We start from the raw sequence: 13,662 nt of genomic DNA on the forward strand, positions 1-13,662 counted from the left end.
CAGAAGGAATGCAAGTTTGAGGCCAGCCTCAGGACCTTAGCAACACCCTATCTCAAAATAAAAAGGGGTGGGGATGTAGTCTAGTGGTAAAGTACCCCTGGGTTCAATACCAAAAAAAAAAGAAAGTAAATAAACAAAAAAATTGCTTTTGGTTTAACTTGGTGGGACTAGAAAACTTGGTGAATGCATTTGTGGTACTTGAATAAGAAAGCTCTACTACATTCCTTGCTCTGTTACTCCCCCTCCAATTAATGAGCTTTGATTGTATATTTTTATTTCTGTTTTTGTTAACAGTTAAACACTGTCAGGAGTCCTTTCCCCATTTGTATGTGTGCCTCAGAGACACCCATCAGAGAGCACTGTGCCAGCTTGCCTGCCCTGGCCTAGTATCAGTTCTCACCAACTTGTCTACACACTGAGCTCTACCTATCTTGGAGTTCTCCCAAGAATCACTTGCACTGTTTTTATTTCCTTTTTTCTCTCCTTTTCTCCAGGCTACTCTGGAGAATTGGCTTCTTCAGTCTAACATACCGGCGGTCCCATCTCCGGCATTTTCTACCTTCCCTCTCTGCTGGGGACTATCCCTCATAGCCAGTGACTCTTCTCTCTGTGGTGGATGATATCCACTTCTTGCTCTTTCCTCACCAGCTGAAAACTCTTCTTTGCTTCTCTGACTTTAAGTGACTTCTTGATTATATTCCAAGACTAACATTTTAACCCCTCCTCACAGAGAGGTTGGAAACTAAGCTAAAATGGATTCCAATGCAGATATTCTCTTATATTGCTAATGTCCATTAAATAATATATAAATGAGTTTGCATCCTCTGATGTTTTCCCTAGTATTTGCTTTTTCTTTACCAAAATCTATTTGTAATTTTGAAAGGCCACGCTTACAATTATGAAAAGCATTTTTGTTAAATATGTGCATAAATAAATAAGAATCAAATTGTTACTGCCCTTATTAATCTCATTTACAAATCTCAGCTATTTTCATCTTTGCTTTATTTTTCTGCGCGTTTATGTAAATTAAGACTGCCTATCAGAAATGAGGAATACTTCTTAGAGCCTCTTAATAAGATGTTTTTTTTCTATCCTGTGTTCTAGTTTGTTTTTAAAGCTATTTATGTTCTTTAGATTATCCCATTTTTCCACAGTGCTCATTGTGGCTGGAGTATTTTTCAAGAAAACAGTCTGACAAATCATTGGCTGAGTCGGGGAGTACCTGCAATGCTGCAGTTTTTCCATAAGATGGCGCTCTGAGAATGTGAGATCTGTAACTTGTGTTTAGATCAAAGAGCAGTTTTTCGACTTTTGTCTATAACCAAAGAGCAGTTTCGACTTTTGTGAAATCAAATATTTTTGGGTAGGGAGCTAGCACTTCTGAGACTCATTCTCAAACTTTCCACAATTCCAATGCTTTAGAGAAAAAGGAAAGTGAATTTTCAAGCAGCTTCCCTGTTCTCAATCTTCTAGCAGTATTAAAAATCAGCAAGGTGCATTTGCAGAGCAATAAAAGAAAGGGATTTCTTTTAAATGTGAATTTGTGATACTGTTAGAAAAGTTCTTTTCTGGGTCTCAGTTTCTTCTTCTATGCAGCAAGTGGATTGGACCAGCTGATTTCTAAGGGCAATTCCATTTCAAACGTTCTACATTTGAATCTGTTGATTTCCTTCCACTACACCCTGGCTGCCACAACCAGCACAGAAATAGGAAGAAAGGATCGCCCATTTTACGCTTGTTTGACTCTATTCCTCTTCTACAAGTGCTCTCTTTGCTTCAACTGTCCCAAGACAAGCATGCCCAGATGTCCTGTTTTAATTAGGTTCTTTTTCTCTTTATGGCTTTTGCACAGGTTTCTCCCCCTCCCTCTTCCCCCAGTCCCTAACCAATCTGCCTGAAAGGGGGAAGCATGTTCCCCTCTTCACTGCACAAATAAGGTTTGTGGGTTTTTTGTTTTGTTTTGTTTTAGTATTGTGGCAGTCATTTTTTTTGTGCTAAATAGATCAAAACTGGATGGGAAAAGAAGCCACCCATGCAATGCTTAAAGGTGACGCTTCTAACACCACACATAACATTCCCACTTAAGAAAACATTAGATTTTGGAGGTCGGCACTTCTGTCAATTTATTATTTCTCCTCCCCTGGCCAGGATTCATTGCCAGAAGCATGTCAGAGCTTCAGCAAAGAGGCAGTATGCAGAGAGGAGGACAATTAATTAAATTACAGATGAGTATTACTGAGCAGATAACCCATCATTAAAATCCCCCATGGCTAATGAGCATTCCCATTCCTGACACCCTCTAAGCAGTCTGTGGATGAGAAGAACTGTGGCTACCATAGCTCATCTTCATTCAAAGACTGTCATGAACCCTGTACATCAGTGGCACGGAAGGAGCACATGGAAATGAAATGCTGAATGAATTAATTAACTTGAAACTACAGAGACACCCAAATTCCCCTTGGCTTGAAGCTCACACAGGGTACATGAAATTCCCTGGGGCCATATCATTTAGCTTACTTTGTCACAGCTGAGCTAATGGAGGCAGGGAGGCATTATGTACAGTGTTCTCCTACCTTCCTCTTCCTACTGTCCTTAGAGATTTGAAATCCTCAAAACACCTTTGGTGTTTGTCAGTGGCGTGATGGTGGTAGCAGTGGCGGAAGATTATTTTTCTCTAGCTTCAACACCTTATCTCCCAATAACACAAAGATTTCAGTGAATGATGATAGTGTCAGATCTCTGTATGAGAGAAGAACTAACTCCATGTACAAGGTCTTCCCCAAGAGCTTTTAAAGGGCAAGCCAAGAAACCTGCTGAGCAGGCCAAGACAGCTGTTCTGTAAGCACTGTTGGGAGACTTGTAGACAATTGTAAGTAGCTCCTGCATTGTCACATGCAGTGGAGCAGTGTGGTGAAGAAATGTCAAACATTTAGTCAGCCTCAGTTATCTCCAAGGAAGCAATATCCTCATAGTGGTTAAGAAGACAGGCAACTGGACTTGAACTCTCAAGGTTCAAACTGCAGCTCAACGATGGATTACCTGTGTACCTAATGCAAGTGTCTTAACTTCTCTGTGCCTTACTTTCTTCATCTGCACATATAAAAGCTGATGATATGCTTGCTGGGAAAATTTTTGACGTAATGTGTGTTCTTTTTCTGCAGTGCTTAGAACAGTATGTTCTGTGAGAAAGCACTCAATAACCAATAGTTAAGAGAAGAACCATGAGATGCTTTGAGTGGTACTTCAAAGGGACACTATCAATTCGAGAAAGAGCCCAGCACATGTTTAGATGCAAGGACAGTGGGGTCAGAATGAATCAGGGTGATGCTGGGAGGCCTTCAATATCCATCTGGAGAGGACTTTAGCTGTCTACAAAGGAAGGAGAGTGAGAACTTGAATGCATTTTTTTGCCTTCTTTTTTTTCCCATTCTTTTGCAATGCTGGGGATGGGCCCTGCACATGCCAAGCAAGCACTCTACCTGAGCTATATCCTGAGCCTTGCCTCTGTTTTGAGAGATGGTGCAACTAACAGTGTACATTCTTTTTTGTTTGTTTTGTTTTGCAATGCTGAGAATAGAACCTGGGATGTTGCACATACTTGGCAAGTGCTTTACCATTGAGCTATACCTCCAGCCCATAGTAGGCGTTCTTATTCACATCCTCACTCAAGAGTAACAAACATGGGCTCTGTTTAACTTAATAGAATCTATTCGGTAACCATATGAGCTATCTGTACTTCTTAGTTTGGCTTTTTTTTTTTCTTTTGCCTTTAAAAACTGAACTGCCTGATACCTTTAGTTAACAATACTGTGTTGTCTACTTGAAATTCAATAAGAGGATAGATCTTTAATGTTCTTACCACAAAAAGAAATAACTATGGGAGGTAATAGATAGATTAATTAGATGATTCATGGTAATCATTTCATAATGTGTACATATATCAAAACATTACATTGTAAATGGTAAATATATTCAGTTTATGTCAATCATATCACAAGGATGCTGGGAAATTTATATTAACTATTATGTAATATTTCACTCATTAAAAGTCAATTAATTATAAAGGTTGAAAATATTCATGGCAGGGGGATGGAGAAGTAGCTCAGTGGTAAAGCACTTTTCTAGCATGTTCAAGGGCCCGGGTTTGATCCCGGCAACATAAAAATAAAATGTTTGTGGTAAAAATTATAAAAGCATCATCTTCCTATTCTCGCTTAACTGCTATTCCTATTTTCTTACATATTTATCTAAAAATTTTCTGTACATATTTGGACATTTAGAGAGTATATAAGAATACATTGGTCCCCTTATCCATAGAGGATATGTTCCAAGACCCACAGTAGATGCCTGAATCTACTAATGGTATTGAATCCTGTATAAAAGTTGAGCCTCCAAATCCAAGGATTCAACCAACTATGGATGGAAAATATTGCAAAAGGGATGGTGATGTGGCTCAGAAGTATAGTTCATGTTTAGCATGCATAAGGCCCTGGGTTTGGTCCCTAGGACCACAAAGGAAAGAAAAGAAAAAAAATATTAGGAGAAAATTTTTCATTTGTATTCAACAGGTACAGATTTCTTTTGTTGTCATTATTCCCTAAACAATATAGTAGAGTGACTATAATCATAGTATTTACAATATATTAGGTATTACTAGGTGATTAAAAGTATATGGAAAGATATGTGTAGATTATTAGCAAATGTTATGTCATTTTATATAAGGAAGTTGAGCTTCCACAGATCTTGGTATCCATGGGTGGGAGCATCCTGGAACCAATCCTGCTTGAATGTCAAAGGATAACTGTCCTATGTTCTCCTATGCATACATACCTATGATAAAGTTTAATTTATTCATTAGGCACAATAAAAGATAAATAATAACAGTGATAAAACAGAACACATAACAATATAATGTAATAAAGTTACATGAATGTGGTCTCTGTCTCTCACAATATTGGGCAGTTGATCTGATAACCAAGATGGCTACCAAGTAACTAGAAGGCTGGTAGCATTTACAGCATGGACATGCTGGACAAAGGGATGATTCACATCCTGGGAAGGATGGAATCTGATTGTGTAAGACTTTATCACATGACTTAGTATGGCATACAATTTAAAATTTGTGAATTGTTTATTTCTGTAATTTTCCATTTAATATTTTCAAACCACAGTTAACTGTGTTACTGAAATTGCATAAAGTGAAACCACAGATAAGGAGGAACCATTGTAATGTATACACAGACCCATTTTTACCACAAATGGAATCACACTGTATGTTCTTAACCACTATGTTATCTATTATGATATATCTTGGACTTGGTTCTAGATCAACACATATAGATCTACTTTGTTCTTTTTAGGTCTGTATCATATTCCATTAAAATATGCAATTCTTTTAAATTTTGATTGAATATTGTCTCTGGCTGAGGAGAAATGAGAAACAGAAAAGGATACTGGGAGTTGGGGGAGAGGTATTTAGATACCTAAGGGAAGGATATTAGTTGAAAGTAATACTGGAAGTTTTAGCAACTATAGGCATCAATTGGACCAGTAAAATTGTTTGTTGCTTTGTGAAATCAATGCAATAAAGGCAAGTTTTAAGCTAAGCTATGGACCAGTTCTTCCCAACACTTCTGTAACCAGAAACCATGTTTAATTTACTGCAGTCCTTTGAGGATTTAAATAGCACATAGATAGAGTAGATGCTATTTCAACTTTCAAAAAATTGGCAAAGTTTTAAACCCAATGCTGGTTTTTAAAAACTGAGTCATTGTGGAATTGGGGAGCAGAATTTAGTCCTTATCAATGGCTTGAAGATAAGACTTTTAAAAATGTAGAGCTAAAGGAATGATTTTTGAATGGCAGAAAATACTCCAGTGAGGCCACAAGGGATCAGCTGTGAGACTAATTTAATATTCATAATTGTTTTGGAAAAGGAAGTATGGGTAAAAATCACTAAGTTGGCAGATGTTTTCACACTATTCCAATGAGAATAATAATCTTCAGAAAGATATTTGCTTTGGAGGGAGTGGGCATAAAAGTGGCCGTCAAACTTTGATATGAACAAGTCCAGGGAAATGTCTGTAGGGACACATTCCTGGAGTTAATTTCAGAAGATTTATAAGGAGCTGTACCTCTTTATCTGTGAATAGGGTCTGTGCCTCAGGCCTCAGTAGGAGTAAAGAAAGAAGATGGATGTGGTATCATCAGGAGATGGGCCATATTTTAACACCATCATATAAACATAAAAGTGGAGGCTAGCAGCGAGCTTATTCCCACTAGATAAGGAATGTTTCCTTAAAAACAGTCCTCAAAGGCAATTGCTATGTGATAGCTGATGGTCTGTGCATTCACTAGTTTGTTTGTAGTGCTGGAGATTGAACCCAGGATCTCAGCAGGCTAAGCAAGTGCCCTACCATGAGTCATACCCCTCCCCTCAATTAACTTTTGAAGTTAAAGAAGTGAAATATGGAACAAGGGGTTAAGGCATAGGGCATCATGATGTGATGATTGCTTGGATATGTATAATTTTCTTCCACCAGTAGGTATTTTGTCCCACCAATAAATAAACTCTAGGAATGCCTTTCCACCCTAGATTTCAGCAGAAACTCCAAATAATCTGGAAATTTTGATTAAAGTGACAACCTTCTGCTAAGGGTGCTTCTGGTGTGGGAATATGGATCTCGTGCTGTGTAAGAGGGCCCCAGCCTAGTGCTCGATCTTTTTCTGGGGTTCAAGCTTCCAAGGTACAAAAATAAATAAATAAATAAAAACAAGAAGAAGAAGGAACAATGGTTGGACCCCACAGCCACCTACAGCCTATTCACTGGAGGAATTGCTCTCTATGTGTGCCCAAGGACAAAGCCTTTAAGAAGTATTTCATTCAGAAATTGGTAGACAAATTGTGCTATGAGCATGTGCAAATACACCACAATGTATCCTGATTATATATGTAATCATAACGTAGTAATTAAAATAATACTAGAAGAGAGATCAGTAGAGTAGAGCAAGCTGATTATGGGGAGGAAGGAGGGGAGGGAAAGGGAAGGTATTGGGAAATGAGGTTGATGAAATTATATGCATGTACAAATATGCCATAATGGACCCCACTATTATGTATAATTGTACTGCACCAAGAAAAAAAAAATTTAAGTTTTTAAAAAACATGGTATAGGCTGCAGCCATCAGGGACATTTATGAAGTGAGTCTTCCAGTGCCTACGTGCTCCTCAAGGAATACGTGAAGCTGCAGTACTGGAGTCCTCTCACTCACATCAAGATGGTCAAGAATCAAACTCCTAAACAGAGGAAAAGGAAGATCAATAGAGGAGAGGAGAGAGAATAGGGGGAGGGGGCAGGAAAGGGAAAAAAGGGGTAATGGGGATTGAAATCAAATTCCTTGCATGTATTATTTTTTCAAGATAAACTCAAATACTATATATAATGCTATAATAAAAATGGAAAAATAAATAAATGGAAATATCATGAAAAAATAGAATCCAACTCCCGAAACCCAGAAAAGACCAAAATCCCTGTCCCAATTTAGACTTGCACCAAAGTCCATGCAAGAAGCTCATTATTTAAGGACTAACCAAATCAATGTTCAGGTGGGAGGGGGGCATGGAAATCAAATGGAAAGCATCCTGTGGAAATGTTTTTAAAAATCTACTAAATATGTTAGGGTGCCATCTCAGAAGAACGCAGATATTCTCTTCAGCTTTGTATTCTAACATATTTTCTTTTTCAGAGGATGACTGTAAATTATGAAAAATCAGAACTAGATTTCCTAACATCCTCTGCTACCAAGCATGTTTTTCAAACCATGTCCTTAATATTGGCAGAAACATTATATCATGGAAGGGAACATCTAGCAGAATCAGATCAATATCTTCTGAAGCTGTGAAATTTTCAGTAATAAAGAGATAATGCCCTATCCACCTCACAGTGTGGTTGAGAAGCTCAAATGAGCTTCTTGACACAAATTGCTTTGTAAAGTGCTGTATAAAAATATACTGGTGTTAATTCATTTCATTTTGTAACTTGAGATTTGAAATTTAAACTGATTCAAATGCACCAATAAAAAGTCAATTAAAAATAAATAAATAGACTCAATTTCAGGAATTTATGCTCTGTAAAAAGGAATACAAGTGTGGAAAACCCAGTAAGTACAGTTATTATCTGCAGCATTGCTTATATTAACAAAATATTAGCCATAACTCAAATGTTGATCATTTATCCATTAGATTATGATATAGCCATGTAGAAGAATAAGAACAAGGCAGTTTGTGTATGTTCTGGCATGGAAATATAATCAAGGTATATATATTACTGATAAAATGATACAAATCAGTATGAATAGCATAAGTCTAATTTTAGTTAAAATTATAATATATGCATGTGAAAATGCTTACAAATATATATCAGATATATAGTATATAGTATATCTATGCATATATAAACTATCTCAAACTGCTTACCATGGTTCTCTTTGGAAAGACAGAATGATGGGGAAACTTTTATTTTATGCTTTTATTTCTGTATTGTTTGAATGGCTTACAACAAGCATTATCACTTTTGTAATTAAAAATATGAACTTACCCTTAAGCCTGACTATCCTATGGTGACTGGGGAATAAAAAGGTATATAAAGAGAGAGCAAATGATCTGTGAATCTTTTTATTTCTTTAAGAAAGCATTCCCATTGTTAGGATTGTGAGAAAGCAAAAAAGAGTTCACAATCCTTTTTCCTCTTTGGTAATGTTCTCGTATTTGAACATGATGAAAGAGAAAGAAGGAAATGAAATGTGTTTCTTGTGTTTTTAAAAATTTTTTATTTGCTTTATTTTGCAAAATGGGGAATAACAATATACAGAGATCTAGTGCCGCAGTCTGGCTGGGCACAAAATCACGAGCCACTCACAGCTTTGTAGATTCAAACAGCAATTCTTTATTCCCGAACTCACACCGGCCCTCTACAAACACGTCCTGGGGAAAATCACGTTCTGGGCAAAATCCACACTTCCACTCGGCTCTGTATCCCAAAAATACTCTCTGACTCCCACGAGAACTCAAGGGGAACTCAAGGATCGGGCGTGCCTGAGGCAGCAGGATACGCCCTATTCCCAGCAGGGTACACCTTAAACCTGGAACCGCCCTAAACCCAAGGAGCGGGATACTCCCTATTCCCAGCAGGATATACCCTAAACCTGGATCTGCCCTAATCCAGTAGGATCCTCCCTAAACCCGGATCCACCCTGGTCCTTGAGCAGGGTCACCTTTCTCAAACATACATGCAATGTCACTGCAAATGTCCAAGGCAAGTCCATTTCCACGAGTCCTTCCTCTAAGCAACATGGGGTACGCTGGCAAGGAAATTGTCATACCTACTTGGCTAATGGCTCTCAGCAATCTAGAACCATGAGTTCAGGAAAAGGAAACACCCTTGGTTGTAAATTACTATTCCAATTGAAGCTGGCAAAGCCCCACATTGAGGAAAGGTAGAATTGCCCAGGGTTGTAAATATTCCCCCTTCTCATTGCTGATGAAGGGATCCAAAGATAACCTTAAATCTTCCATTCTGAGGTGAAGCCTATGCTTTTCCTGCAAGAGTACATGTAAAGTTCCCGCTGATCTACTTGTGGAAAGGATATAGAGGGAAACTGACAGGCACCAGGTGTGCTGCAAATGGCCTGAGAAAGTTTCTTGAGTGGAAACCGCTCTTCTGAGGTCTACATGAAGTAATAGGAGGAAGAAGAAGAAGAGGTGAAAAGCATCAGGCAACCTTTCTCCTTTAAATGAGTGGAAAACATGGGGTTAATGTCCTTTTGGTGTACTTCACTAGCCAAGACCTTGAACCTCCCACTAGCCAAGACCTTGAACCTCTCTCTTACTCCACTCTGCCACTGGCCCTTCTAGATGCCCCACAATATTGAGAACACAATAATAACAGAGGCTTTGTCTATCTTGTTCATTATTGTATCCCCAAAGCTTTGAAAAAAGGTTGAACTAATATTGTTTGTGGAACAAATTTCTCCATTATAAAAGAACTCTATCTGGAGTGGTTTACTTTTGCACCATGGAGTTATTCCATGGCCTAAAAGGCTGAAGAGAACTTACAGCCAGCTTCACTGTTGGTGCCAAATATAGTCAGCTTTCCCTTTGGTTGGGACTTCTTTAACAAACCTTTTCTCTCGACCTTTATCTTTACAGATACAGCCAAAAGGCGGCAAGGAATGGGATGAAAAATCAGTTCAACCTCCATGAGCTGAAAATGAAGGGCCCTGAACCGGTGGTTAGTCAAATCATTGACAAACTGAAGCACATTAACCAGGTATGTGGTATATCCAACAAAAGTAGAAATGACAAAAAGTTAAAGAGGTGAATGATTTTCACTGTCCACACTGTATATTAGGGCTTTTAGAGAGACAGCTATTATTTGTTTTCTTCAAAGAAGAAAAGGATTTATGAATGCTGGTGAGGTGGCATACTCCTGTAATTCTAACTACTCAGGAGACTGAGGCAGGAGGATTGCAAGTTCGAGGTGGTCAAATATTTGCCTAGCATACATAACATTCTGATTCCATCCACAGTACCACAAAAAAGGGCTTCTGGTCCTTGCTTTTTATCCTACTTTTAAATTATTATGACAATATTACAATATGAAAGGAAGCTGGGAAAATAGAGGGTAAAATATTTCTTATAATCCCTCTAAACTATCCCAACTGTTTTCAGTTTTGCATGTTCTGTTCTAATATTTGTCCAAAAACTCACACAGAAACATTTTTCATAATTGGAAGTATGTAAGATTTGTAGTTCTTTGAAAGTGACACTATATTGGCAACACTTCCTCATGTTGCCACATATCTTCATATTAAACATTTCTTGTGGCTGCATAATATTCTGTTGAGTATCCATCATAATTAATCAGCCTGCTTTTGCTGGGCATTCTGGTTCCTTCCAATTTCATACCATCATAAAGCTATCTTTTCATAGAGAGTGATTTCTCCTGATCTTAGATTATTTTCTTAAAATACTGGTGTTATTGGGTCAAAGGATATGACCATTTTAATGCCTGTTTCCAAATTGCTTTCCAATGAGAATATATCAGTTTTCACTACCACCAGCAAGATATGAGGTCCAATTTCACTGCATCTTTGCCAACTTCTGACTCATCCACAGATTCCCCTGACCTGTACACATAGTTTTTCCTTTTGTATGGAGTTTAGTAACAAGACACAAATAAAAGTTAGTTGTACCATCTGTTTGTGATTGCTTTGTGACCACAATTTTAAAAAGGCATCAAAAAAGGCCACCATATGCCAGAGTAACAGTGTTCCTGCCCCATGATCCTTGAATGGAAGGCCACTGGACCTACTGACTTCTATTTGTAGCTTAGGAAAATTGTAATGAAACAAAAATGCTAATGCAAGGACAAAAGTTTCTTATGAAGATATGGGCATGATTTTGTTATTTAATATCAAGCTTAGCAGCGGACTTTAAAATTTTTTTTTTAGTTATTGATGAGCCTTTATTTTATTTATACATATGTGGTGCTGAGAGTGGAACCCAGGGCCTCACACATGCTAGGCAAGTGCTCTACCACTGAGCTATATCGCCAGCCCTAGCAGTGAAATTTTTGTGTTTCTTACAAAATGTTTGCAAGGTCTTTCTGGTAGTTGTGCATTTCACTGCAGTTGCATTGTTAAAGTATTGACAGCTGTATTATGAAATATACTGTATCTAACATGACTTGATTGAACTTAGTAAAGCTGTGCTTTCACAGAAGGATCAGTTATGCAAACACTACCATTACCTTATGATCAGCAGCAATAAGAATCATTTATTATGTGTTCCCTGAGTGCAGAGCAACCTCATAATACATATATGAAGGGATCAGAGCATAGACAACATAAAGCATCCACAACTGAACTGAGAGCATAGTATGCCTTATTTGGGGATAGGCGTAGTATTTGTCTTCCATATTACTCAAACTAAGCATTCCTGTGTGGTTCCACTCAACCAGTTAGATCCTGGTACTAATAAAGCAAAAATCTTAGGTCCCATCACCATATTCCTAATCCTAAAGGAGGAATACTGTCCAAAGGTCTCTTGGTCAGTAGACCTTAAGGAGTACTTACTATATGCTCAACCATGTGGTGGGAACTTTAAAAATTCCAAAGAAGTCAAATCCTCTGTCTTACAGCCTCCTTAGGAAGCAGTTAAATGAAGATAAAGAGCAGTCTGTGTTGACTATCTGGAAGAGGGTTGCTGCTCATTGGTTTTACGTGATATGCTTCAGTCTGTGGTGGGCTAGATGAGTAAGATTTCCAGTGTTAAAATCTGCCATGTAGGGTTGCAGCAGGTAAAGATAAGCAGGGGAAGGTCAGTCGTAAGAAGGATTAGATAAAGATCTGTGGGTGAGTTCCACCCGAGAAAAAAGGGAAACTGCATCAGACATGGGTCTCTGTAAATATATTTATACTAAGCCCTTTTAGCAAAAATTTCAGGTATAGTGGAAAGAATATGGGCTTTGGATTCACATGGATCTGAATTTAGTTGTGGGTCTTACCAGATGTATAAACTTAGGCAAATCATTAACTTTTCTGAGCTTCAGTTCTCTCATTGATAGTATTATAGAGTTGACAAAAAGCTCAGTGTGTGTGTGTGTGTGTGTAACATGCACACACAAATATATGTAATTGCATGTGCTTGATAGGCACTTATTAATAATTATGGGATTATGTTCAGGCTTATTTCCAGTAGGCAGGACTAGATTCTGAATTGGAGTTCCAGTACTTTGCCACACCAAGACTGCTCCTCCAGTTTTGTACGGTTGCACATCCCTTTGATATACTTCTTTTCTCTCCTATATTCTTTCCTTCTTTTCCTTTCCTCCAACTGTAAGCAACAAAAGCTGAAAGCAATTCATAGGGAGAGAGGAGTATATAGTCAGAAATGGAAAAGTTATCATTACAATTCCTTTCTCCTACCTCTGGTCATAATTATGTGAACATTTTCAGTTTCCATACAAATGCCATTGGGCAACCAATTAGTTCTCATTGATAGACCAGTTTTACCTGTTTGAGTCAAGCTGTTAAAATTGGTTGTGCTCCAAACACCCACATTGATTTTTTTTCTCATCTGTGTTGCTTTACATAGCCAAAACACGTTTTTTTTTTTCTTCAGACCTTAAATAAAATTCATATTTTGGCTGTGATTCAATCTGAAAGTAAGATGCTTTAGGGAAGTCATAAAGAATGAAGTTAGGATGATGATATGATGATGTTGATGATAATGTGTTCTATTTGTATAGCGTTTAACCATATTTCAAAGTTATTTCATGTTCTAAAGACTAATTGCTTAGGAAAGAAATCCAACCTGAAATTGTATAAGGTATAGTACTGTCATAGAAACATTCTTTTGAAGAATTCATTGTTACCCTTGGACATTATGTCATTCTCACTGCTCTCTGGGAGGTAAGTGATAAATAATGTTTGTGCCTTTTTATATGTAGGGAAACTGAGGCAGGAAGCCATTAAAGGCTATGTGGGCATGCTGCCAAAACATGTAGTGAGTTCCGTTGAAAATTCAATCAATCAACCAGATGTTGTTTCTTATACACTGCCAAACATCTGGATTCACTGAATGCCTAACTAAATTGGCCT

The 13,662-nt window shown here is 37.8% G+C and overlaps 1 protein-coding gene across 1 annotated transcript in view; it reads left to right on the forward strand.

The window, feature by feature from the left end:
• The window catches only part of Gpc3 (glypican 3), a 423,699-nt gene that overhangs the window by 306,901 nt on the left and 103,136 nt on the right, over positions 1 to 13,662 (forward strand). The window contains exon 6 of the mRNA XM_026405602.2: positions 10,208 to 10,328. Within this exon, the coding sequence (XP_026261387.1) occupies positions 10,208 to 10,328 (121 nt within the window). The remainder of the gene's footprint in view (positions 1 to 10,207; positions 10,329 to 13,662) is intronic.

The sequence above is a fragment of the Urocitellus parryii genome, chromosome X (assembly GCF_045843805.1).
Source record: "Urocitellus parryii isolate mUroPar1 chromosome X, mUroPar1.hap1, whole genome shotgun sequence".
Classification (NCBI taxonomy): domain Eukaryota; kingdom Metazoa; phylum Chordata; class Mammalia; order Rodentia; family Sciuridae; genus Urocitellus; species Urocitellus parryii.